This window comes from Malaya genurostris, chromosome 2 (genome assembly GCF_030247185.1).
Source record: "Malaya genurostris strain Urasoe2022 chromosome 2, Malgen_1.1, whole genome shotgun sequence".
Taxonomy (NCBI): domain Eukaryota; kingdom Metazoa; phylum Arthropoda; class Insecta; order Diptera; family Culicidae; genus Malaya; species Malaya genurostris.
Genome location: NC_080571.1, coordinates 329,903,304 through 329,929,967, shown reverse-complemented (window position 1 = coordinate 329,929,967; position 26,664 = coordinate 329,903,304). Strand labels below are relative to the sequence as shown.

Here is a 26,664-nt window from a genome sequence, read left to right as displayed (position 1 = left end):
AAAGGATAAGATATAAATTGAGGCATTTGCATGGAATTTTCGCGTCACAATAACACGAGGAAATAATATGAGATAAATTTAGAATTTACCATTATTTTGGTAGATGTCGCTTTCGAAGCTATAATTTTTTTTACGTTTGACTACGATATTAATGAAAATGGAACAATTCCGATCATGAAAAACGTCGTGGCTTTGCTGATTGGGTCTTTGCAATATATGAAAATGATCCGAAATTCAGTCGGAACAGTGATGTAGCCCATTTCCATCTCAGTGGCTAGATTTATAGATTTATTGTCCATCCTCAATGTGTACCTGTTTGGTGCGACTTAGGTCCGTTTATTTCAACAAGATCGTGCTACGTTTCACAAGTAGTAACGAGACCATCGATCATTTGTGAGAAAAGTTTCGGGGCCACGTGAAATATATACTGATGGAAAATTTCATTAAATGGATATGGTCCTATAAGCGTAGCCGTGATGTATATTTGTCTGATCTTATTTCAGTTATTAATGCCATACCTTTACCCTGAAATAAAGATATGAACAATTACCTTAGAAAATGCCATTCTTCGATGAAAATCAAAATAACACCAGTTATTAGAAAAAGGGGTTATTATATTTTTTCTTTTTGCGATATTTAACTAACCAGAAACTATTCTGTAGAAACAGAAAATGGAAATTTTCGAATAATAGTGCCTTTATTATATATATGATACTCTTTTCAGAGTGGAGGTGAAGATATTGTATCCAATTTGAACACAATTCGTTGAGTAAAATTGTATGCGGCATTTGCTAGTAATTATGTCAAGAACATGTGTTTATGGATTCAAATGTAAATAATAAAAAGTTTGTTGTAAATACTTTGTGTTTTGTTTTGATAAAGGTATTTTTGTATAGATGTATTTGCTGGCTTTATTTGAATCAATAATTTTCCTCGTATATAATTTTCTATTTTACATGAAATTAAAATCTATTGTTCTTATCAGCCCCCTGCTATGACGTCATAAAACTGTGGCCAGCATCATTCTGCAAAATCCAAAATAATGAAGAAGAATGCTAACAAAAAATTGGATAATACAAACTACTTGTTTATTCAGCACCCTTTACCGCACTTCCCCGCAAATTATCGATCAGAATATCATCATTACGACAAGGAAATTTAGATTTTACTCGATTTGAAATGATCGAATGTTCGTTTACCATACTCTGAGCGCTCTGATTGCCCCAGATGTTGGCTACGATAGCACTTGCTGCAGCGCCCTATCCTTGCCACCGTGCTGGTTCTTATAGAGCTTCATACCCGGTGCTATAAACTGATAATAGGACAGTGTTTTCTTACAGGGTACGATTGATTTCCGATTTCAACGCTCCTGGCGATACTTTTTCATACTACATTTCAATAGACCGTTGCTTTATCGTCTTGACAATTATTTCTGTGATTGGGACTCGTATTACTGTCCAAATCGTGTTTATATTAAGAATTGCTTCATCAAACTCTTTTCAATTTAGTTCTAAGAACCATTCTTACAGGACAGAGAAAGTTAGGTTTTATTTTAGAGAAAAATGACATCTTCAAGCCGAAAACGTCAATCTACTATTACAACATATGAGCAGAGAAGACGGCGAAATCTGCGTTTGGGATACTCGTTATTGATGTCCTTGCATGGGCGTGCTCACGAATCATTATTGCGAGATGTTAACAATAATCAGCCTTCACACGACACTGTTTCTGACGATAGACGATATTTAATTGGAGCAATAATTTACAAAACTTTGCCAGTAGCTGATGAAGGTGCGCAGTATGCTATACACGTGTTCGAGAAACATAAGGTTCAAATGTAAGTTATACGATACATTTAAGTCTGCAAATTACACCTACTTTATTTCTAGTCGTCGCACAGAATTAGAAGCTCAAGCACTAGAACGAATCGAGCGCGAATATTCTACTGGGGTCATAGGAAAAAAGACATTCATCAGCAATCTGTTCTTGATCCAGAAGTATGTACCGGTCCATTACGCTAGCTACTGTATTGACCAAACGGACGGACAATCAAAAGGCACGAACGATAAGCGCTTCCAAGTCAATCTTCATTTTCGAAGAAAGTACATTTCTATTTTAAAACATGGTTATTATCCCACTGAAGAACACGAAGGAATAGAAATCAAAACATTTCGATCTTTTGCTTCTTTGAATGTTTTCTAATAATTTAATGAATTAATCGAATGTGTATGTTGAATTTCCTAATGCTACTTAAGATAGATTATTCATCTCATAACGTCGAAATTTTATTTGGTTGTTATTCTTAACACAAATCCAACTATTCACATTTAATTTACGGAATCGATTTGATTTAACCTCGGTGTTCCATGAAGACATTAAAGAAGACTTGTTCTTCTTCCGGTACAATATTTTTCTTTATAGCATTCTTGAGTGCATGGCGGCAACCTTGGACATTATATTCAGGTTTGAAGGAACGGTCTTCACACTTTAGTAGCCCTAGCTGTATGAGCAGAAAATTTCGTAAGCTTTTGAGCCTATTGTTGTTTTTAGCGTAGTCATATGCATCGGCAATTAAAGCTTCTGAAACTTCTAAAGCCTCACCGCTACTCTCGGAAATTTCTGCAAGTTTTAATATTGTGAAAACAAGATGATCTAAGTAATCGTCAGAGGCAACCGATTTCAAGTATTCCCGGAATGCTTTAATCTTGTTGGATTCTTCCAAGGCATTGAACATTCCTTCAGAAGGATAATTTGTTCGGCAATATGATTCCACTGTATTCGGAAGAGACTCATCCAGATCAATCACGCTGGCGTTGTTACTTCCTCGGAGTAATTGTTTTATTTCCAATTCTGTAGTCGCCTCTTGATTTGAGTACGACTCATCAAGTTCTGCCTGATCTGACTCACCTTCAGCTTCCTCATCTGATTCTTCAACATCTTCTTCTTCTTCTTGCTCCTCGTCTGCATCCTCTTCATCGTCTTCTTCACCTTCGGAATCGTCTTCATCGAGGGAACCTAGAGCTTGTAAACGACCATATTCTTCTAGAGTCTCTTTCATCTGTTCCCTACAGTCGTGCCCAAACTGGTTTCCATCCATTATAAGCGAATTTATGTTTTTTTTATTGTACATGGCATTCACAACTGAATATCCTCCTTCCGGTCCAATCTCATTAAACCCAAGGTTTAGAACTTCGATTTCTGTGTGAAGCTCTTGCAGAGCTTCGGCAAGATGCATTGCCCCTTTGGTTTTCAACAGACAGTCTCCGAAATTGATTTCTTTCAGGCATTGCAAATCAGAGATAGCGTCTGCAAGAGCCTCGGCACCTTTCGGTCCGATTGTATTGTCATTTAAATTCAAAATTTTCAAATTTTTGTTTTGTTTAAAAGCTTCGGAGAGAGCCGTAATTCCTGGATGATAAATACCGTTTTGAGGCATTTCAACGTGCTCCAAACTTTGTACTTTTCCAAACACTTCAGCTAATGCTTTGGCGCCATCATTTTCAAGTCTGTTTCGACCTGCTATGAACAGCCGCAACGCTAATGGTTTCCCGTTACTGGAACTTGCCTCATGACATACAAGCAACGCTTTCGCCAACATCTTTCCTCCGGTGATTCCTAAACCACAATTGTTCAGTTTGAGTTCCTTGAATGAATGAAGAATTAATTTAATTTTCATTTTAATTATTCAAACGTAATCTTCAATGAATGCAATGAATCAATCATACCCGCAACGTAAAACAGGTTGAGCTTTGCAGTAAATCTACCAGACCTGCCATGCCATTTGGTCCCAGGGCATTATCGGAAACGTCTAAAACCGTCAGCTGCGCTCCAGCGATATTCATGCCCTGTCCAAGAGCTTTCAATGCAACTGGAAGTTCTGTTTTCATGCGACCAGTAAACATATCCTTCCATAGTGCCTCTTTCAGTTCCGGATGCTTTTCCAAGGCTTTGGCTATCCCTTTGGCCGCTTCCACGCCAAGTGTGTTTCCCTCAAGATTCAGAAACTGCAAACTAGTGCATGCATCGATTGCATCAATCAATTCTTTGGCTGAAAAAGAAATAAATTTTGTTGAACAGGAAACGGCAGGTGTTTTTCTTTTCACTTACCACCGGCTTCCGTTTCCCATTTTAAAGCTCTACCAAGAAAACTCACACCTGTTTTAGCCGGGGATGTAACCAAAGCATTGGTGATTGAGCTTAAATCGAAACTAGACATTTCTATTACGTTATAAAAATGACTTAAGTGTAAATAAAGACAGTGAAAATTTGAGATAACCGCTCAGTGATCTTTCGAGGTTATGATTGAGTTTGGTATAAACACACAAAAATAACGGAATACGTTAAGGAATACACGCCTAATTTAGATATACAAAGATTTGAACATATTATTAGCACGGATGCCAGGTACATTATTTAAATAAATTATATCCACACGTAGAACAATGCCGAAAACGAACAAATAGATTAGATTAGGTCCTAAGAGCAAATGACAGTTTCTATTTGTTTATTTTCTCTTTCAATTATTACAGAATATTTTTGTTTATTTTCAAAAATTGTTACCGTAACAATTGAAAGGGACAGTGAACAGAGGTAATCTGTCACTTGTACTTACGGCTGTATCCAATGTTCATCGACAAACAGTTGTTTCAAACAGAGAAATCGTGAATTCAAACCAGACCTATACATTTTTCACCGAATTTTGGCTAAAGAAAAAGTCTCGATAATCTCAAATTCTGACAATCATCAGTTATTACTGAAATCATCTGCAAAATATCTATCTGTTCGGCATACCTTTACACGATACATCAATGCTACATTATAAACGGGATAAAAGTTTTGTAAAGTTTTCTAAGTTTTCCACAGTATAATTAAATCTAAAAAATCTCAACGAAATCGGTTATATAAAATTCGTTGGTTTTCCATGAAAAGCGTGAAAAGGTTTTCAAAAATGTGTCCAAATGTGATCCTTGTAGCCAGCATAAGGTTTCACCAAATCACCATCGAATTAATTTTTCAAATAATGTGAAAGATCACAAAAAAACTCATTTTTGCAGAGCAATTTTTATATGGCTCGGAAAATCCTCCGAATTATTCAGCCATTTTTGCCCTGTAGATAGATGAAAGCTTTTCAAAGGTTAATTTCAAGTGAATAGTTGTTTTAAGGCCATCGTCCAAGTACCATGAGCGCGGGTGGTTTTAGGAAATTTTCGATGGAAAATTTGAAAATTTTGTCATACCCAAACGCATACAGATCTGTGGAAAACTTTTATCTAAGACGCACATAATAATGTTTACTGATGTTTTCTCAGAAATAGTCCCGAGTCACACAATCGTAAGTTAAGAATTTAACTAATTATACAGATTCTAAGTAATAATTCAAATTGATAGTTGCTTTCCTGTTTCAAGATCCACTCGATATGCAGCAAAACATCGCCATTTCTTGCTTATTGCCAGTTAAGATAAATTCTACATTAAAAAAACATTTTTGTAGTTACGACGCATGTAACGATTCGATGCTTGTTGTTTTGTTTCTACTAATAATTAAACCAAAGATAAACTCAAGATTACAATGTCCCATACAATCCTCTAAAAATTGTTGGGTCAGTAATCTTGAACCAGTTGGTTCAGTAATAATGTAATTTTATTGACCCTCCGTTCATAAGTGTCGACTAGTTCCGACAAAATGCCATGGAAAAAATACAACTCAACTGACTTTAATGCTTCATGGGATGAGGCAATAACAAACTAAATAAATTCAAGGGAATGGTTCTAAGTAGTTTTTACTTTCTTATTGTAAGAATCATTTGATATGAAGCAAAATTGCTTTAATGCTTCATGGGATGAGGCAATAACAAACTAAATAAATTCAAGGGAATGGTTCTAAGTAGTTTTTACTTTCTTATTGTAAGAATCATTTGATATGAAGCAAAATTGCTCAATATCGTTCAGACTGTAACTTGATATTGTTTCAAACAAAAACAATCATAGTCATAGTTACGACACATCTAGCGATCATAAGATTGTTGTTTTGCTTCAAAAGGCTGAAAGTGACAGTGAACCGAGCTCATCGAAGGGTCCTAATCAAATGATACATGAGAAATCGCAGACCACTCTATCTTGAGTTTATCTTTGATTAAACTTCTACTGACGGTGAACCGATTTCTTTGAGGGGTCCAATTTGAATGGTATATGGAAAATCATTGACTATTACATCTTCTTACATCAGTTTATCTTTGGTAATGCTTTTTATTTGGAGCACGTTCCAACTAGCGAATATCCAACGAACGAAGAGTGGACAAAGATAATTTGTTTAACTATCTGGCATCTCTGCGTCCTGCATAGATCGATCCCTTCGGAGTGTTTTTTTTATAGTGATTTTCACTGTCGGCTAGAAAAGATTGCGATGCGATAAGATAGCGACAAAATGCCGCAAAGATAGCGAAACTGTCATTCGCATCGATTCAACCCCTTCGATACCACAAGCCAGAAAAAAAAAATATTTTGAATTGACCGTTACAATGACTAATTTTTTATTTACTATTAAGAAAACTTCAGTCATAATGAATTCATATTGATAATGCGTATGTGGCAGATTACGGCTACAACTTGCACGGATTTTTTAAGCGTGTGCTATTTCACATAATGTACGATTCAGACGATTCGTCTCCTTCCGTCACCGTCACCGGAACTTCAGCTTCCGTCAAAATTAGTGTAATACTTTTTTTACCGGAACGTTCACACGCTCCGTCTGTCAAGACGTTCCGTGACGGTGACGTTACGTGTGAATGGCTCCATAAGAATGCATGCAATTAATGTTGACGGTGCCGGTGACGGAGATTGACTGTGACAAAAGAAGACGGATCGTCTGAATCGTACATAATGGTTATTTTGTGCTTAGTATGTTCCCTTTTCCCCATTTATCTTTTGTATTAATCGACGCCTTGGTTTTCAAAACCTCGTGCTTTAATCGATTGTGCTATTTGTCTACTCTAAAAAGTTGGTCGTCTTTGACAGATAGACATTTGTTGATGCTTTCGATGAACAATGAAATAACAATTGTCGCTAAGGAATTTACCAGTAGAAAATACAATTGGCCTCAACCCAACAGCCGATAAATTTTTCTTTTGGCTCTAATGCTAGTTACTTTCAATACAACAGACAGCGAAGGGGTTAAAACAACTGTCCAATTTTCTGGCAGCGATGCCAGGTGAAATTTTAGGCGTCTGCGTATTAGAAATGGTCCTATGCGACCTCAATATTTAGAAGTATGACGAAAAAACCAAACGAAAACCCTACAGTAATAGCAAAAGTCATTAAAATGGACGATTGTTTATAAAAATTTCGAAAATCTGCAAAAAAGTCGGCTTAATTGCAAAGTCTACTAACAAACGAAATTGCAAATTTACATACCAATCTGCATACTTGGCATCAGTGGTTCTGACGCTCATTATTTCGCAATCCTGCGACGATTCCGTCGCATTCTATGCCCAGCTGAAAACCACTATATATAACTAGTTATTTTTTTGGAAGCGTGTAGATACACTGAGAAAAAAACCATAGTAACCGCAACCTGCTGTTCATTGTCATTTCAACTATACGCTAAAATAGTAGGAAAGAGCATGATATATGACTATTCACCATCTGTATTGTATAAATTACTAGACAACAAAGACTACGTCTTGACTAAACTATTTGTATTTATGACTTTTCTGGCATGGTCATACTGACAATAGTAGTCATCTAAAATATAAGAACAAATAGTTAAACTCACAAATTCTAGTAAGGTGAAATTGCTCTTGAGTCTTGATATATGAGAAGCGAAATAGTTATTGCTACCATGTGAATATGTTCACAGTATAATAATGTTACCATAAATAGATACATGGTTTGATAGACGATTATGAAGTTTGAAAACACTATTCATGTAGTCCATATCAACAGAATTTATGTAGTAATCACATTATCGTGTATTTTTTGTTTCTTAATCGACTATGTATTTCATTTGTGCTGACTATACAAATTGTCAATAAACGAATATTCTGTTATTGTCACATAAAGTTACAATATAGCAGAAAATTTCGTACGTGGGTAAACATCAGTGATTGACATGAAAAAAATATTCTATATGATGACTTTGTGTAATTTGGTAGGTCTTGCAGGTGAGTAAAGTTTATAGCCTTACTAGTTTCCGTCATTGAACTTCAATTTTTCAACAATTTTTCCTTCAACGGCTACGTTTTCCAGTGAAATCAACGTCTCGTATACGATTTATTATTCATTATCGGTCGCTGTAGAAACAACATCCAATGATTGATGAAAACGACGAATATCATCCGATTTCCGAATTCAAATCCGACGGAAAAAATAACAATATATCGCAGGTGGGTAACGAGGTTTACATCTGGACTTGGTTATTAATTTATTTCATGCTGCTCATTCCTGCTTCAGGAAAAAATCCACCGGACATCAGAGTCTTTGATCAACTGCTGCTACCAAACAATGCTCATCAGTGTCTACGTTGCTATTCAACATTTTACCAGGCATGTCATCATTTAATATGATGTGAAAATAAAATAAAATTCCATGAAACTATTTTGTTTTCTTGTTCTAGAATTTAAATTAATCAAACTTTTCAACATTAGCTCATGTTTTGCTGATCTTCAGCATTGTTGAATCAACCACTACTTTTAGTTTCGAAATAACTAGAAGTGAAATGTCAAAAAAACCATGACTCTGGTTATAGCAAAAACTACAATGTAAATAAAATATTCGGTCATGGTTAGGCTAACTATCTCAATCGTATTAGTTATTCATACAATACACTGTTCAATATCACTATTCTAGAGCCGATACCATTCATAGTAAACATGAACTTGACTATTGTTGAAATCATCTGATTTCATAGTCGGCTGAAAACCACTATACGCTCATGGTCAAGTTGACCCTCTATATAGTAACTGTTACCATAATATTTTTCTGAGTGTAAAAATAAATGTTTGACACTTGAATATTATAAAAATAATAATTTGACAGTGTACTCTACACGCAGAGAATATGGATCAATTCAATTATATTTTGGTTGATATTGTGTCCATAAAGTTTCATGTTTAAAAATCATATTCTTGCTAGAAACAACTACTGTGAATCAGTAATATACAGATTAAATATTAATGCAGCTAATCGTTTTGTAGTTTCAAGTGCGTAGAAACAGTATTTGGAAATTACGGTCATGAAGCCGAGTCCGAAAAAATCGTTCTCGTCGAAACTGAAACATCGTTCAAAAAGTAATAATGCAGGCGGAACTTCTATCGCAACGGCATCAGCGGTGACGGCAGCTGCCAACGCTATTTCTACCAACACAGCAACCTCCAACAATGTGGCAAATAATACATCCGGCCATTCCCACTCTCACAATAACCATAGTACCCCATTAATGCGTACCGGTGGGAGCGATACAAACTCATCGGGAAATGATGGGAATATTCCTACTACTGCAAAGGACAAAGTGAAACATTAATCATAAGTTGTGCTCAAGAAATATATTTAATGTATTCCAGGTGTCCTATCAATCGTACGCTGGATTAAGCTCTCGTTCAGTGCGAACGATTTGGGAACAGCATGACAAACAGGAAACCGAAGTATCGTCTGAAGTGTACAGTAAACTAGCAGAGGATACAACCTATAAGCTATGGGAATTGGCGAATGTTGATATTTATGTCGTTTTTGTGATTACAATTCAAACTAATGTTCCTCAATTTTCAGAATATCAAGACATACAGTCGTCATTCGAGCGGTAAAGTTACATACGCACTTGTCAATGAGGTACTTAAAGATTGCGACATTCCTCCCATCATTGGAGCGAACAATGAACCGTGGGATAAAATCGAATACGATGGGGTGTATTTTTTTAATTCGGTAATTGCTGTCCATTCAATTATCTAGAAATGTGCAAGTCTAGATAGATTATTTTCCGTAGGATGAAGTGTTGGACCTTCGAGAAGAATACATTAAAGATGTAACGATGGAGCAAAGTAATATACCAGTACTAACAACTTCATGGATGGCAGAGTCGGCGATCGCCGAGGATTTAATCGAACTGTACAACAACGTGTGTGATGCTGTTTATATAGGCGACGAGGAGTGTTTCGAAGAAGCAGTCGGAATTTTGACAACTAATCCGCATGTTCCCTCGTTGATGAAATTGTTACTAACTAAAGCCATTGAAATGCTTGGATTCGAATACACGGAGAACACTTTGATACGTTCATTGCAGTTTTTGGAGGCAGTTGTGATGAACGACCATGTGTCCCATTCAGATTTAACACTGGAACTCAGTTTGTTGAGTCAAATTTTTGTAAGTTTGTTATTGGGAGCCCCCAACACAGGGGATCAAGCCAGGTTCATACCAGCACAACAACTCAGTTTGGAGTTGCAATCACAAAACCAGCAGCTTCAGCCTCTTTCGATGGCTCCAAATGGTACTGACACTTCTTTAGGATCAGTCCCGACAGCCGAAACCAACATGGATCATATCCAGTCCGGCTTCAATCAATCATCCTTGATTTCGATGAATGTTCTTAACAACAACTTAACCGGTCCATCGGAAGATTCTAACAATTCTAACTCGAATGCTACCGAGGAGCTTCTTCGCAGTATCGAGCACATAAAGGAAGGCCCAGATGGAATCGATATTAATAACATTAAGGATGAGTATGAGGCCTTGTTTTCGATGGTTCAGGGTCTGGGGAAGCAGGAAACAGGCGATGACCAGGAAAATGTTTCCGAAAATGATGGTTTTCAAATTAAAACCGAATTCGGTAGCGAATTCGATACGTCGTCTCACAATTTCATGATTCAGCAAAGCGCACCGGTTGCAGAAGATGCAGCTAATTATGAGATTAAACAGGAACATGATACTAAACTAAAACTCGAGGATCCGGAAGAAGATGTCAGTCTTCAGATGTCGGAAAGTACTGGTGGCGAGGTGATAAACCCTAACTCTACTACTTTGGAAAGTGAGAACATAGTTACGCTAATGTGTAGTGATCATCTGGTAGATCATGTGTGTCGGGTCATTGGTCTGTGTTCCAGCAAGTGGGGTTTTGTAGAGCAAGAGTGCACGTTTCTGCTAGTCGATCGACTCCAACGATATTTTGATGACAAGAAACATTCGACCTTGGATTACATCTGGTTTTCTCGGATGTTACGAGGTTTATGGTCTTTGGGAGAGTTCGCCTTCCGGGAATTGAGCCCTTACTTTGAGCAAATTGATCCGGATAGTGTCGTGGAATTAGTAAATTGCCATATAAATGTAAGTTATTGGTAATTTTTCACTAATATACTTACGTTAACGGTGTTTTCTCCACAGAATGCCGGCATATTCCTTCGTGGACCAGGTGACATATTCTTTTACGAATATCTGAGTGAGCTGTGTGGAGATGGTCTGCTGCCTTTCACATTTCACTATGAACGTAGGTACTTAAAATTTGTTTTAATCTTGATAATATTTTTTTACCATTTTCTAACAGACTGTATCGAAGAAAGACATCAATTTCTTCATCGTGTAGGCCGAGCTGCAAACACTAGCAAGCATCGTTACAAAATTCATCCCAAGATTCTACTTAAAACACATCGAAAGTCTTCCTCTCTAAAACCTCCACCGACGGTTAACGACCTGTTTCCTGAGAGGTCGGAAAGACAATTAGAAAGTATAGCAACCAGCACTCAACAAGTTCCATCGGCGAGGTTTAGTTTTCGCGTTGCGGGCTGTCGACCGGTTGCTCTCAAATCCAGTAGACATCGACTATTTCGATGCGGTCGGTCATCGTTAATCGTTACTGGGAACACTGGAGGGCAGGATAATCAAGACTTCAATTCGCCACCACCAGTAAGTCAAAATGATGCTATGTTACGAAGTTTTCAAGCAAAGGTTGTTATCGTTCGGAGAAAGTTATTACCCCCTGATACAAATCATTACCACCCACAACGTATTTATTGCTACGGTTCAACGGTTCTATAATTAGAATTTTCACACATATACAAAACGTGTATGCACTTACTTTTTGAATCATCCGAACAACCCAGAGTTAAGTACTGAACTACTATAAATTAATCTGATTATAATAAGTGAATTAATTATTAGTCATCGGAGTGAAATTCTATAAATAGACCAGTCAATTTGATCGTTATTCATCTATTAAAGTTAGTTTTTTAAACTAATGGAATTACACTCTATTTGAATAAAATCAATCAAATTATTTACAAAAATTCGTAAGAAATGCAGCTCTCACATTTTACGAACAAATCGAAGCAACATACTTGTTTGCGGGCATGACACCTTCAGGCGAGTCCGCATCAAATTTTGGAAGAGAAATCGATAGTCCCACGACAAAAGAGCCTAACTGCAAATGAGAGCCCCTCTTTGTTTACTTTCTCTTTTGATTATTACGGAGCCATTATTGCAAATTCTCTGAAGTTTACAATATAAATCGAAAGCTTGTAGTTTGACCTTGAAAGTTTTGCGAAGAGTATTTCATCAAATATAAAATCAGTTCAGTAAATCGTGAAAGAAAAAGTAAACAAAGAAAAACTGTCATTTGCAGTTAGGCTTCGTGAGTCTGGTAATGGGTAGTAATGAAATCATTATCTACTGAAACTTTGACTTGATCGTAAAAAAATTGGTAGCGAGCATAGCCAAAGTTGCCATGACAACGCCTTAGCAATCTTCCATTTACCTAAATATTATGGGCATCACTCGTTCCACGCTCGTTCAGTGCTACTTCAAAGTGAATATTCACTTTCGCTAATAGTGGAAATACTGGGGTAACAGAGGTATTTTGGCCCACTTTAGGATTGATTTTATTCTGACCCACTTTGTAAAAATATCCACCAAATGTTGTAATATCTTTAAAAACCCCTTCCGCAATAGGTAATTTAATGTGATTAGCTTCAAATTGATGCAATATGGGTTATTTAACATCGATTAAATCCATAAAATTGGTTAGGTGTGATGAGAAGTGAATGTGAAGTGAAGCCACCATCAGTTCAAGGACTTGCCAGTGGATGCGGGTAGACTTACAGTAGCCCCGATATGATTCATCCACTCACCTTCTTACTATAGCTGTTACCGAAAAGCGAACAAAAAGGGTTGGGCGGATACGTAAGTAGAGTCACTTACTCGTATTCCGCGGGAATAAAAGATGCTCTTCCAACCATAATATCCAGTGCATGGATGAAGCATATCGCTATACATGCTTGAACCCGCCTGATGGTTTGTTTGAGAAGGGCGCGTCAGACTCATTTCAAACCTTCAGAAGGAAACAAGTTTCCTTCAAGTGACTTGGGCTGGCTATCCACAATCCCTCGTCCAGTCATCAATTCGTCCGATGCCCTGATGCTCCCTCCCCTTTACGCCTCCGTGCAAAATGTTTTATATTGATAAATACAATGAAACATAGTGTAATGAAATTAATATAACATAAAATGATATAATAGATTACAAAATAATGTAATATAACATAACATAATATAATATATTTTAATTTAATATAATATAATACAATGATATAAAATAACAGTTAATGTAGTGTAAGTTATGCTCTTATCTTGGCAATACTGCAGGAAGTAGAATAATTCTCTTCTAATAATAATAATAATATCCACATCTATAAAAATAATGTATGTTATTATTATTGATGACAAATTAATAATAATAACAATAAATATAATAATGAAAATAACAATAAAAAACAATATAATATAGTACAATGAATTATATAATAAATAATAGAATAAATAAAATGATATGTTGCGATATGCTATGATATTATATTACTTGAATTTATATGTCATTTCTCATCCTCTCATTCTGCCATCAACGCATTCCATCGACCATTTGTCACCACAGACACACGTGTAGGCATGAAGCTCAGCTTGTGACGACCTTGACATTTAGTTGAAAGTTACTTTAAAAATGATAACTTATAAGGAAAACAAATTTATATTTTGCGCAGAGGTACGTAGTACTACTAATAATAAACCCTATAATATAATATAATATAATACAACATAATGCAATACAATATAACACAATACAATAGAATACAATATAATATAATATTATATAATATAATAAAATATAATACAATATAATACAATATAATATGATATAATGCAATGCAGTATAATACCATACAGCATAGTATCATAAATCAAATAAACATAGATTTCCCAGTGTAATAGTAATGTAGTTGAGAAACCCGTGACACCAAAAGCACCGTCTGGTGGAGAATGGGTGCGTAAATGCTCCTAAAATGCATGCAAAAAGTTGCCTGCGCATTTAACACAACCACAGTAGCTAATGGAAAAAAGTACACCCGTTTGTCACTAGAGGTGCTGTTAGTGTCACCGTACTGTGAGAAATCTATGTTTATTTGATTTATGATAGTATATAATAACATAAAATAGTGTAAGACGATAATATATGAAATAATATGCTATGATACAATATAACAGGTAATATCGCAGTGTAAGTTACGCTCTTCTAATAAAAATAATAATAATAATACATGATGTAATAAACAACACAATTATATGTTGTAATATACTATGATAAACACTGCACTTTAGGATGGGCTTCAACCTACAAGCCATTTCGCACCCTCTCATTCTGCTACTAACGCAGAAGGGGATAGCACCCAGTCGACGCCGTTCTATTGACCAAATGTCATCATAGACGCTCGGGGAGGCATGAGATAGGGACTTGTGAGGACTTAGTTATCTCACCATTTGACGACCAAATCCATAAAATTGGTTAGGTGGGCCAAAATATATGAAGTGGCCGAAATACCTCTGTTACCCTATATAGTACACGCAGAAAAATTTGTTTTAAATTTTAATGTATTACACTTTATCATTTCATTTATTTTAAAATCTATTGTAGCGCTAATTTTCATTTCCATTTGATTCAAATACATTTGATATTTACTTCAAAGCAAATAATGTTTATTTCTACGCGCACATAAATAAATAAAATGAGCATTAAATCAGACCCTGTCAGCTTGAAGCGATATCAATCTTCAGTTCAGCAACGCCATCGCACGACATTACATTCAACAATTGTATGGGTGCGCAGTGCTGCTGTTTTGGCGCGCACGAATTTGACATTTCTCTCCCCTATTTCTATATACGAGATTCGATGCGGACTCACCTGAGGGCGCCATGCTCGCAAAAAAGGATGTTGCCAATGATTTGTTCGGGAAATGTGAGAGCTGAATATCTTGTTAATATGATGTCTTTGATGAAATTCAAATATATTGTGCTTTGAATTCAATTATATTTCATTTCCACCTGGATCTAACTTCATTTCACTTGAAATCAAATACAAAACTTCCTTTCGTTCAATAATTTTCAAAAGCTCTAATGTGAAACCGTTCTCTGGAATGAATACAAATGTAAGTTCCCTGTACATACATAACTCATGACCTACCTGTACTATGAAAGCACTCACTATGGTATCGCACAATTTCAACGATTTCAATAGTGCAGATAGTTCAAATTCGTGAACTGCTCCGAAAGTTACTTCTTCATCGAACAACGTTTTCCGTTTGAATGATGTAACAAAATGAAATCTTAGCAAAATTTGTGTTAAATATCACGAAATCAACTAGTACCAATGTTTGGTTCAATGAAAATATTTTAGAATCAATAATCTCTGGCATTTGATTCAAGGACGAAAAATTTTAATCAACATCCATAAATTTGAAGCTAAGATTCAGTATATTTGATTTAATTTAATTCAATAGTCAACCTAAATTTTTATTTTGAATCTATATATTGAAATTGAAATATTGAATATTTTGAAATTTGAATCAATCTTTTAATATATTTGAAACTAATATGCATTGTCACACTAAATTTGATTCGAAAAAAGTTTTATTCGATTCAAATTTTAATTCAAAACTAGTTTTATTTGATTCAAACAATTATTTGAACTTAATGTAATTTATAATAGCAAATCTCTTAATAAAAATAGTGTTTAGATTAACTAATTAATACCAACATACTAATATGATATTCGAAATGTATTAAGTTTAAAGTGCTATGTATTGTGGATGTCACGGCGAAGAAAAACTTATGTGTATTGCCTATGAAATAAACGTATTTATGAAAAAAAATAATAAGATGAAAACAAAAATTATTTGAAGTTGACTTAAAGCAGACCCTGTCAGCTTGGAGCGAAATCCATCTTCAGTTCAGCTACGCCATCGCACGGCATCACATTCAACATATCGTGTCAATTGTATGGGTGCGTAGTGCTGCTATTTTGGTGCGCATGAATTTGACATTTCTCTCCCCAACTACTATGTACGAGATTCGATGCTGACTCGCCAGAGCGCAGCATTCTCACAAAAAAGGAAGTTGCCAATTATTTGTTCGGGAACTGTGAGAGCTGGATATCTTGTTAATATGATGTTTTTGCTTAAAGACTCAATATATTAGAATCTCAGGTGTGATAAAGCTGGCAACACTTGCTCTACAACTGACAATATTCCCCTTTTTTATTTCCTTCCTTTTTTCTTTCTTCTTTGATATATTCTTGTAACGATACCGACGAATAAATATGTTTCCTAATCGTTAAAGACCTTTTTCGTTGTTTTTCACGCTCGAACTGTCCCCAAAAAGGTGTTCTATTTATCTGCGTGTGGAGTGCCTATAACCAGAGAGTCATCCATAATGTTGGCAACAATTCAAAACATTCAATCCGAAATATTAGCAGTGTCGTTAGCTTTACATTGTGATTGTCAGGTCGTTTGCTCGTTCGGAACTGGAAGCTGTCATTCCAAACGAACAGCTGTCATCACTCTGATTATAGGCACTCTACTATATAAAGGATAAAGTTAGATTTACTCGCTTTCAAGTAAAGACCGGATTTGTCAAATTCTGAGTAACCGTTACTCATTTAAGATTTAAGCATACATTTTAAGCATTTAATCATAAAACAACTTCAAACTTACCTTTGATGAAACAGAATCAACTCTCACAACTACTGCGAGACAACCAGGGCCCGGTCATTCGTAACCGAATGTTCGAAGTGAGCACACGCGTTTTTTTAACAATCGACATCGGTAAGACGAAGGTGCCTATCACAGCAGAGGCTGTAGTATAGGCATTAAATAAAAGTGATAAAAAGTAGCATCCCCGCAAGTGAGTTCTGTCTGTGCACCGGTTTTGTATCGGTATCGACAGTAGACGCTATTGTGCTATCCTCGGGCAGCAGTTATTTCTATTGTTTGCTACCCGCATCGCAGCAGCCAAATCCTGAGTCAAGGTCACGCTGAAGCACAACGAAGCACAACGAAGGAGTGAAGGAGCAACTCACCTAACAGCTTACCGTGACATACTGTTAAGTATTTTCTCAAACTTTTTCTTTCAACTTTTACTATTCATATATTTTCTTTTCATTTTATTTCTTTCTTTCTCATTTCAAGTGCGGGAGACTTCTTTACTCCCGCACTTTAAATATGAATATTGATGACAGTGGGGGTGTCTCGGAGGAGGGCGAAGCTGAACGAATGAACGAAGAACATTTAGAGGCTGAGTTTGCTTCCGAGATGCCATCTACCCCTCCTATACCATCTCCCCCTCCGATACCATCTCCCTCTCCAATGCCATCTCCCTCTCCGATGCCTCCATCTCCCTCTAAGATATTGCCTGCTCGCCAAAAAGTTTACCAGGACGATGGCTCGGGGGGTCCGTGGGTGGTATACTTCCGGCCCAAATTAAAGTCTCTCAGAGTTTTAAATATTGCTCGGGACCTGGAAAAACATTTCTCGGCAATAAAAACAATAGATAAGGTTTCGCCAAACAAGTTACGCGTTGTTGTGTCCGACCTGAAGCAAGCAAACGAGATTGCTACCAGCGAGTTGTTCACGAAGGAGTACCGCGTGTACGTCCCGTCTCATGTGGTGGAGATCGACGGTGTGGTCCGTGACGAAAGTCTGACAATCGAAGATCTGATGAAGGACGGGGTAGGCCGTTTCAAAAACCCCGACCTTCAACCAGTGAAAATTTTGGAGTGCAAGCAATTGCACTCCAAATCGATAGATGGTAAATTTTACCAATCGGACTCATTTCGCGTGACTTTTGCCGGATCTGCACTTCCAAATTATTTGGTAGTGAGTGGAGTTCGTCTACCTGTTCGGCTGTATGTACCGCGGGTAATGCATTGTACAAGCTGCAAACAGCTAGGTCATACGGCAACCTATTGTTGCAACAAACTGCGATGCGGCAAATGCGGAGAGGCCCATGAGGACGATCTCTGCAGAAGAGCAGTGGAAAAGTGTTGCTACTGCGGGGAGAATCCTCATGATCTTTCGGTGTGCCCTACGTACATACAGCGTGCGGAGAAATTGAAGCGATCCGTGAAAGAACGTTCCAAACGTTCTTATGCGGAAATCTTAAAAAGAACCATTCCATCGACCCCTGAGAACCCGTTTGCAATCTTGCCAGTTGAAGAGGATACCTCTGACGACCCAGGCGAAGGACCTTCCTACACACAGGTTGAAGGAAGCAGGAAAAGACAAAATCTGGCTTCTCCCAAGCTTCCTCGTAAAGGCCTCAGACTGTCCTCTTCGTCACAAAAGAACCAAACGGAAACAAAAAGTGCTGACTCAAAACCGAAGCAAACACCTCCTGGGTTAAAAAAACTTAGGGATGATAAGGAGTACCCAGCACTTCCTGGGGCATCAAAAAACCCGAATGACCCCAAAGCACAACCAGAAAATCCAACAAACGCTGGATTATTGAAATTTTCTGATATCGTGGACTGGATATTAACAGCCTTCAATATTACTGATCCTCTGAAAAGCTTCCTAACTGCTCTACTGCCAACAGTAAGGACATTTTTAAAACAGTTGACTGAACAATGGCCCCTCCTTGCAGCGATCGTATCTTTTGATGGATAATTTACCACTGAGAATCGAAGATATGATAATTGTGCTTCAGTGGAATTGCAGAAGTATCATCCCAAAACTTGATTCTTTCAAACACTTAATACATACTCATAATTGCGATGTATTCTCCTTGAGTGAAACTTGGCTTACTTCTAACATCAACCTCGACTTCCATAATTTTAACATAATCCGCCTGGACCGAGAAGACTCTTATGGAGGGGTACTTTTAGGGATTAAAAAGTGCTATTCATTTTATCGTATTAACCTCCCCTCGACACCGGGAATTGAAGTTGTTGCTTGCCAAATTAATATTAAAGGCAAAGATCTATGTATAGCTTCTATCTACATTCCTCCCAGAGTCTCGATAGGGCATCGTCGGCTTGCAGACATCATAGAACTTCTTCCTTCACCGCGGCTGGTTTTAGGGGACTTTAACTCGCATGGTACAGGATGGGGCTGCTTATATGATGATAATCGTTCTTCGTTAATCCAAGATCTGTGTGACAACTTCAATTTGACAATTCTAAACACGGGAGAAATGACACGGAACCCTAGACCGCCAGCACAACCAAGTGCGCTGGATTTATCCCTTTGCTCGACTTCGCTACAGTTAGATTGCAAGTGGAAGGTAATCTGTGATCCTCACGGTAGCGATCACTTGCCGATCATAGTTTCTATCACCAACCGTGGAAGACCATCGGAAACAATCAATGTTTCGTACGATTTCACACGAAACATTGATTGGAAACGTTACGCGAGCTCGATATCTGAGAAACTAGAAACATCACAGGAGCTTCCTCCGGAGGAAGAGTATACATTTTTGGCTGGCTTGATTCTTGACACCGCAATTCAAGCTCAGACGAAACGAGTACCTAGCGCGCAAACTAGTATGCGTTCTCCCAACCCATGGTGGGACAAAGAGTGCTCAGAGCTGAAAACGAAAAAAGCTTCAGCCTTCATCTCGTTTAGAAGGAACGGAACTCCAGATAATTATCGGAAATACGCGGCGTTAGAATTTCAAATGAAAAGTCTGATTAAAGCTAAGAAACGCGGTTACTGGCGAAGGTTTGTTGACGGATTAACGAGAGAAACAGCAATGAGCACTCTTTGGAATACGGCCCGTCGCATGCGCAATCGAAATCACGCGAACGAAAGCGAGGAATATTCTAACCGCTGGATATTTGATTTCGCTAAGAAAGTATGTCCTGATTCTGTTCCGGAACAGAAGATATCCCGCGTCGCGACATTGAATACAAACGAAACACCGTTTTCGATGGTAGAGTTCTCACTTGCGCTCTTGTCGTGTAACAATAGAGCCCCGGGGTTAGACAGAATTAAATTCAACTTGTTGAAAAATCTGCCCGACTCTGCCAAAAGGCGCTTGTTGAATTTATTCAACAAGTTCCTCGAGGGTAATATTGTCCCACACGAATGGAGAGAAGTGAGAGTTATTACTATTCAAAAACCTGGAAAACCAGCCTCCGATCACAATTCGTATCGGCCGATTGCTATGCTTTCCTGTATTCGGAAATTGTTGGAGAAAATGATTCTCTTCCGTCTAGACAATTGGGTCGAAACAAATGGATTGCTTTCAGGTACACAATTTGGGTTCCGCAGGGGCAAAGGAACGAACGATTGTCTTGCGTTGCTCTCAACAGAAATTCAAATGGCATTTGCTCGTAAAGAACAAATGGCATCAGTTTTCCTCGACATCAAGGGGGCATTCGATTCAGTTTCCATTAACGTTCTATCTGAGAAGTTGCATCAGCATGGTCTTTCACCAGTTTTGAACAACTTTTTATATAATCTATTGTCCGAGAAACACATGCATTTTGAGCATGGTGATTTGACGACAAAGCGATTCAGTTACATGGGTCTTCCTCAGGGCTCATGCTTAAGCCCCCTTTTATACAACTTTTACGTAAATAACATTGATGAATGTATCAACACATCTTGCACGCTAAGACAACTTGCCGACGACAGTGTTGTGTCTATTATAGGACCCAAAGCTGCCGATCTCCAAGGACCATTGCAAGATACCCTCGACAACTTGTCGACATGGGCTTTTCAAATGGGTATCGAGTTCTCTACGGAGAAAACTGAGCTGGTTGTATTTTCAAGGAAGCGAGAACCTGCGCAATTACAGCTTCAACTAGGGGGTGAAACCATAGCTCAGGTTTTCACATTTAAATATCTCGGGGTCTGGTTCGATTCCAAAGGTACCTGGGGATGTCACATTAGGTATTTGAAACGAAAATGCCTACAGAGAATCAATTTCCTTCGTACAATAAGCGGAACTTGGTGGGGCTCTCACCCAGGAGACCTGATCAGGTTGTACAAAACGACGATATTGTCAGTAATGGAATATGGATGTTTCTGTTTCCGCTCCGCTACGAATATTCATTTCATTAAACTGGAAAGAATTCAGTATCGTTGTTTACGTATTGCCTTGGGTTGCATGCAATCAACCCATACGATGAGTCTTGAAGTGCTGGCGGGCGTCTTACCGTTGAAAAACAGGTTCTGGGATCTCTCATATCGACTGCTAATCCGATGCGACATTTTGAATCCGATGGTGATAGTAAACTTTGAAAAGCTCGTCGAGCTTAATTCACAAACCCGTTTTATGTCCTTATATTTTGACTACATGGCTCAGAATATAAATCCTTCTTCGTTTGTTCCCAATCGTGTTCATTTTGTGGATACTTCTAATTCTACTGTGGTTTTCGACACATCCATGAAAGAAGAAATTTGTGGAATCCCGGATCCTGTACGCCCTCAAGAGATCCCAAAAATTTTTAATAATAAATTTAAAGAAGTCGACTGTAATAAAATGTTTTACACTGACGGATCATATCTAGACGGGTCCACTGGCTTCGGTATATTCAATGTAAATTTCACCGCTTCCTATAAACTCAGTGATCCAGCTTCAGTTTACGTCGCAGAACTAGCTGCAATTCAGTATACCCTTGAGATCATTGACACTCTGCCCACAGATCACTACTTCATTGTATCGGACAGTCTCAGTTCCATTGAGGCTCTCCGTTCAGTGAAGCCTGGAAAGCACTCACCGTATTTCCTGGGGAAAATACGGGAACAATTGAGTGCTTTATCTGCAAAATCATACCAGATTACCTTGGTTTGGGTCCCCTCACATTGTTCCATACGGGGCAATGAGAGGGCGGACTCGTTAGCCAAGGTGGGCGCACTAGAAGGTGATATCTATGAAAGACCAATCTGCTTCAATGAATTTTTCAGTTGCTGTCGTCAGAAAACTCTAGCTAGCTGGCAGAATACATGGAATAGTGGAACTCTGGGACGATGGTTACACTCAATAATCCCACAGGTATCGACGAAAGCTTGGTTCCGGGGGTTAGACGTGAGCCGAGACTTTATTCGTGTAATGTCAAGGCTCATGTCTAATCATTATATGTTCAGCGCGCATCTCCGTCGTGTGGGGCTCGCTGAGAGTGGTGTCTGCGTTTGCGGTGAGGGTTATCATGACATCGAACATGTTGTTTGGACATGTGTCGAGTATTGTGATGCCAGGTCCCAACTCATAGGTTCCCTTCGGGCCCGAGGTATACCACCCTTCGTACCAGTCCGCGACGTCTTGGCAACTCGAAATCTTCCTTATATGACTCTCATCTATAACTTCTTGAAAACTATCAATGCTCAAATTTAGTGCTCTCCCTATCTCTTTCTCGTCTACAGCTCTACCGCACTCTTCTTTACGTTGCTGGAAGTATGGCCTGTGTAAACGATGCTTCGGAGCATGCACCTGCCTTGAACTGACTGAGTTGCTGGAAGCTACCCAAAAACGTCACATCAACGTCAGAACACACCAACGAAGCATCCCAATCCAGAATAATCTCTTCATTGCTACAAGCTGAAAAACATGAAGATTCATCGAACGCAAAATGTGTCTAAAAGATGTATGCCACAAACCAATGATGTATTCAAATTTCAATTCAATACTGTGTAGGTCCCACCCTCCCTATGTCCCCTTACTAACTGGGGAGTATGCCGCCCCGTAATACGGCATCCCTTTCTCTCTCCCTAACAACAAGACAATCGGCCATGTTAAGCTAAAGCAAATGAGCCTAATAAAAATTTTATTTGGAAAAAAAAAAAAAAAAAACCAGGGCCCGGTTCTTACGAAAAGTTTTTTTTTTCAAATATTCGTAGATAACCTGTAATTGCATCTACGGTCAAGTTTTTCACATTTTCCCCACACAACGTTTTCAAACCACAATGGGTATTTTTTTGTCAATTTGAGACAGAGTATAAGTTAGTCAGTTTTCTAAATCAATGCGCGAGATGCACTTTTGTTTTTTTTGGGTAGATTTCTAATTCTAATAAGAGTGTAATACATAAATAGACAGTTTTTCTCAGTGTTGGATAGATTTGGCTGCGTTTTGGCTATGTTGAAATAATTTTCCGAAAGATTAGTTTTTTCTAAACGTGTTCATGGCATCTCGTTGCGGCTTGCAGCCTGATAGATTTGTGAATACGTCAAAAATAGCATAGCAGTTGAAAATTTAGTTGAAGTGTTCTATTTTTGCGCTACCCTATTAGTGAACTTGGGTTGAAAACTAGAAACGACGGAAAAATGTCGGTTCAACCGGTTGCCGGTGTGCAACCGTTTCCAGCACTTGTTCCTTTTAGTGTTCCTCCCCCGGGGTTCGGAGCGGCGGCAGCAGTTGGAACAGATCCATCGGCCATGCCCATAATACCAATAGTAACGCCAGCGGTAAGTGAATGGACCGAGCACAAGGCACCAGACGGCAGGACTTACTACTACAATAGTATAACAAAACAAAGCCTTTGGGAGAAACCTGACGAACTGAAAAGTCCAGCGGAAAAGCTACTTTCACAGTGCCCATGGAAGGAATACAAATCGGACCAGGGTAAAGTTTATTACCACAATGTGAACACGAAAGAATCACAATGGGTGGCTCCACCAGAATATTTAGAATTGAAAGAGAAAGTTGAAGCGGAAAGACTAGCAGCTGAGGCCGCAAAGGCGGCTGCTTTGAAAACTGTAGGAACGGGCACGATTTCGATGATAATTCCTCCAGTAGTTTTACCGGTAATGTCACCGGCTCTCGCCACTAGTGATTCTATACCATCACTATCCGGAGTAACACCAGGTTCAGCAGAGAATTCGTCATCAGCATTGGATCAAGCAATGGCCGCAACTCTGGCTGCCATCGAAGTACCCGAAGATCCTGCTCCTAAGAAGGAAGAGGAAGAAAAGCCCCCAGTCGAGGAGGAGCCTGTGGTTGAGTTTAAGGATAAGAAAGAAGCGATTGAGGCGTTCAAAGAATTCTTAAGAGAAAAGAACATTCCATCGAGTTCAAGTTGGGAGCAGTGCGTGAAATTGGTACAAAAAGATCCAATGTTTAATGTATTCAAAAAACTACAAGAAAAAAAGCAAGCTTTCAATGCATACAAAACACAAAAACAGAAGGACGAAAAAGATGAACACAGACTAAAGGTGAAGAAATCTAAGGAAGAGTTGGAAAAGTTTTTGATGACCTCTGAGAAAATGAACGCTTCCTTGAAATATTATCGATGTGACGAAATGTTTGCTAGTTTGGATGTTTGGAAATCTGTTCCGGAACAAGATCGTAGAGATATTTATGACGATTGCATTTTTAATTTAGCGAAGCGTGAGAAGGAAGAGGCTCGAATTCTGAAGAAGCGTAATATGCGAGTTTTGGGAGAATTGTTGGAAGCGATGACCTCCGTTACATATCAGACTACGTGGTCTGAAGCGCAAGTTATGCTGCTTGAGAATTCATCCTTCAAGAACGATGTGAATCTACTTGGTATGGACAAGGAGGACGCTTTGATAGTATTTGAGGAACACATCCGTACTTTGGAACGAGAAGAAGACGAAGATAAGGAGCGTGAGAAGAAACGGTTGAAGAGACAGCAGCGCAAGAACCGAGATCAGTTCTTAGCTCTACTGGATGGGTTGCATGAGGAAGGGAAGCTTACGTCAATGTCTCTGTGGGTTGAGCTCTATCCGATTATCTCTGCCGATTTGAGATTCTCGGCGATGTTGGGACAAATTGGTTCTACACCTTTAGATCTGTTTAAATTCTATGTGGAAAATTTGAAGGCACGCTTCCACGACGAAAAGAAAATTATTAAGGAAATCCTGAAAGAAAAGGAATTTTTTGTCGTCTCGGGTACAACTTTTGAAGACTTTGCCACGGTTGTTTGTGAAGACAAGCGTTCCGCCACACTGGATGCGGGTAATGTTAAACTGACCTACAACTCTCTGCTGGAAAAGGCGGAAACAGCTGAAAAAGAGCGTCTCAAGGAGGAAACCCGGCGCATCCGAAAGATGGAAAATGAATTGAAAGGTGTTTGGATTGAGTCTGGACTTTCAGCGGGAGATGGTTGGGAAACCGCTCAAAAGTTGGTTGTTGATTTAGAGATCTATGAACAGTATGAAAAAGAAGATAAAGTAGAATGCCTGTGGGAAGAATTCATCAAGGAGGCTGAAGATTCCTGCAGTCACCATCACTCACGTTCTAAGAAGTCCAAGAAAAACAGAAAGCACAAAAAGAAATCACGATCCTCATCGAAGTCGGTAAGTATGAACAAAACTGATTAGTTCAACTTTTTTTTTCCTAACATGTTGGCAACATTGAACAGGAGTCCGAGGCTTCTGAAGCTGAGTACGAGAAGCCATCGAAAAAGAAACGCAAGTCTCGTTCGAGATCACGTTCCAAGTCAAGCGAGTCGGAAAGTGATGAGCAGAGTGAACGCGAACGCAAACGTAAGAAGAAAAAGAAGCATCGTAAACATTCTCGATCTCCTTCATACGAGGAACCAGCAGCCGTACCGGAAACGAAAAACGGCACTGCTTCCAAGACTCCTTCACCTGAGATTGAGCGGAAAAAGGTAGCTAGTTAGTACTGATATTCAAATAATGCCTCAATGATTACTTTTGATTGCAGAAAAAGAAAGACAAAAAGAAGAAAGATAAACGCCGCTCTCGTTCCGCTAGTCGAGGAAGTAGCCCCGTTCCCAGACACCGATCTCCGGAAGCCGATAGGAATGGTGGCAGTGGAGGTGGAGGCGGTGGCGGTGAATCTCCATCTCCCAAGGTGTCGGATGATGCTGCGCTATCAGAGTCCGAATTGGAATCGCAACGAGCGGCTCTATTAGCGCAGCTAAACGAACAGTTGGACGAGTGATCTTGGAGGGCATTGATGATCAACTGGCTCGCAATGGGCCGCCGATCGATTCAATAAACAACAGCAATTTACTGCAAGCTCGTAATTGTATCCATTTGATCCCATGAAGCACTTGAAATATACCTAGATGATAACAGAGAAGTCGAATGTATTTTTCATTTTGGGTTTCATTCGATTGTCCCCAATCATTGCGTTGGATATTGCTCTAAGAAATTTTAATTTAATAATTGATAAAACTTTTTTACGTTTCGTCTTCGATTCATCGGTGCTTTATTAGTTCATACTAAACTGCAGGTGCCTTCTCTTTACAGAGAGCGAGCCTACCCGAGCGTCTGTTCCCCATGTTGGGGCGGCTCGAAATAGCGTCTGTTCTCCATGTTAGGAGCGGCTGATTACCGTCCTTGTGTCAGTGTGGGACTCTAAACAGTGCTGACACGATGGCAAGACTGGAGGTTGGTGCAGGCCTAACAAGCCGCCCGGAAAACACATGTTAC

At 38.6% G+C, this 26,664-nt stretch overlaps 4 protein-coding genes across 4 annotated transcripts; 3 read left to right on the top strand and 1 right to left on the bottom strand.

Moving 5' to 3' along the window:
• Window positions 1-1,417: 1,417 nt before the first annotated feature.
• Window positions 1,418-2,202, top strand: LOC131431509 (uncharacterized). The gene is made up of 2 exons (XM_058597270.1): window positions 1,418-1,837; window positions 1,890-2,202. The coding sequence occupies exons 1-2, from the start codon at window positions 1,563-1,565 to the stop codon at window positions 2,200-2,202; spliced, it is 588 nt and encodes a 195-aa protein (XP_058453253.1). The 5' UTR covers window positions 1,418-1,562.
• Window positions 2,193-4,305, bottom strand: LOC131431508 (ran GTPase-activating protein). Its single transcript, XM_058597269.1, has 3 exons — window positions 4,108-4,305; window positions 3,726-4,048; window positions 2,193-3,643 (listed from the first exon to the last, which is right to left on the bottom strand). The coding sequence occupies exons 1-3, from the start codon at window positions 4,214-4,216 to the stop codon at window positions 2,351-2,353; spliced, it is 1,725 nt and encodes a 574-aa protein (XP_058453252.1). The 5' UTR covers window positions 4,217-4,305; the 3' UTR covers window positions 2,193-2,350.
• A 4,745-nt stretch (window positions 4,306-9,050) lies between these two features.
• On the top strand, window positions 9,051-12,117 carry LOC131431507 (uncharacterized). Its single transcript, XM_058597268.1, has 6 exons — window positions 9,051-9,505; window positions 9,558-9,704; window positions 9,763-9,915; window positions 9,977-11,311; window positions 11,369-11,471; window positions 11,529-12,117. Exons 1-6 carry the CDS (start codon window positions 9,230-9,232, stop codon window positions 12,017-12,019), a joined length of 2,505 nt encoding a protein of 834 aa, XP_058453251.1. The 5' UTR covers window positions 9,051-9,229; the 3' UTR covers window positions 12,020-12,117.
• An 11,300-nt stretch (window positions 12,118-23,417) lies between these two features.
• Window positions 23,418-26,311, top strand: LOC131431505 (pre-mRNA-processing factor 40 homolog A). Its single transcript, XM_058597265.1, has 3 exons — window positions 23,418-25,560; window positions 25,626-25,874; window positions 25,931-26,311. Exons 1-3 carry the CDS (start codon window positions 23,566-23,568, stop codon window positions 26,168-26,170), a joined length of 2,484 nt encoding a protein of 827 aa, XP_058453248.1. The 5' UTR covers window positions 23,418-23,565; the 3' UTR covers window positions 26,171-26,311.
• Window positions 26,312-26,664: the final 353 nt, after the last annotated feature.

Excerpts from the sequence above, each read along its gene's own strand:
- LOC131431505 (XM_058597265.1), top strand. The coding sequence starts at position 23,566 with ATGTCGGTTCAACCGGTTGCCGGTGTGCAACCGTTTCCAGCACTTGTT. Across the intron at positions 25,561-25,625 it reads CACGATCCTCATCGAAGTCG|GAGTCCGAGGCTTCTGAAGC; the intron begins GTAAGTATGAAC and ends AACATTGAACAG. Across the intron at positions 25,875-25,930 it reads CTGAGATTGAGCGGAAAAAG|AAAAAGAAAGACAAAAAGAA; the intron begins GTAGCTAGTTAG and ends TTTTGATTGCAG.
- LOC131431509 (XM_058597270.1), top strand. The coding sequence starts at position 1,563 with ATGACATCTTCAAGCCGAAAACGTCAATCTACTATTACAACATATGAG. Across the intron at positions 1,838-1,889 it reads GAGAAACATAAGGTTCAAAT|TCGTCGCACAGAATTAGAAG; the intron begins GTAAGTTATACG and ends CTTTATTTCTAG.
- LOC131431507 (XM_058597268.1), top strand. The coding sequence starts at position 9,230 with ATGAAGCCGAGTCCGAAAAAATCGTTCTCGTCGAAACTGAAACATCGT. Across the intron at positions 9,506-9,557 it reads CTACTACTGCAAAGGACAAA|GTGTCCTATCAATCGTACGC; the intron begins GTGAAACATTAA and ends AATGTATTCCAG. Across the intron at positions 9,705-9,762 it reads AGCTATGGGAATTGGCGAAT|AATATCAAGACATACAGTCG; the intron begins GTTGATATTTAT and ends CTCAATTTTCAG.
- LOC131431508 (XM_058597269.1), bottom strand. The coding sequence starts at position 4,216 with ATGTCTAGTTTCGATTTAAGCTCAATCACCAATGCTTTGGTTACATCC. Across the intron at positions 4,049-4,107 it reads ATGGGAAACGGAAGCCGGTG|CCAAAGAATTGATTGATGCA; the intron begins GTAAGTGAAAAG and ends TTTCTTTTTCAG. Across the intron at positions 3,644-3,725 it reads CAACCTGTTTTACGTTGCGG|GAACTCAAACTGAACAATTG; the intron begins GTATGATTGATT and ends CATTCATTCAAG.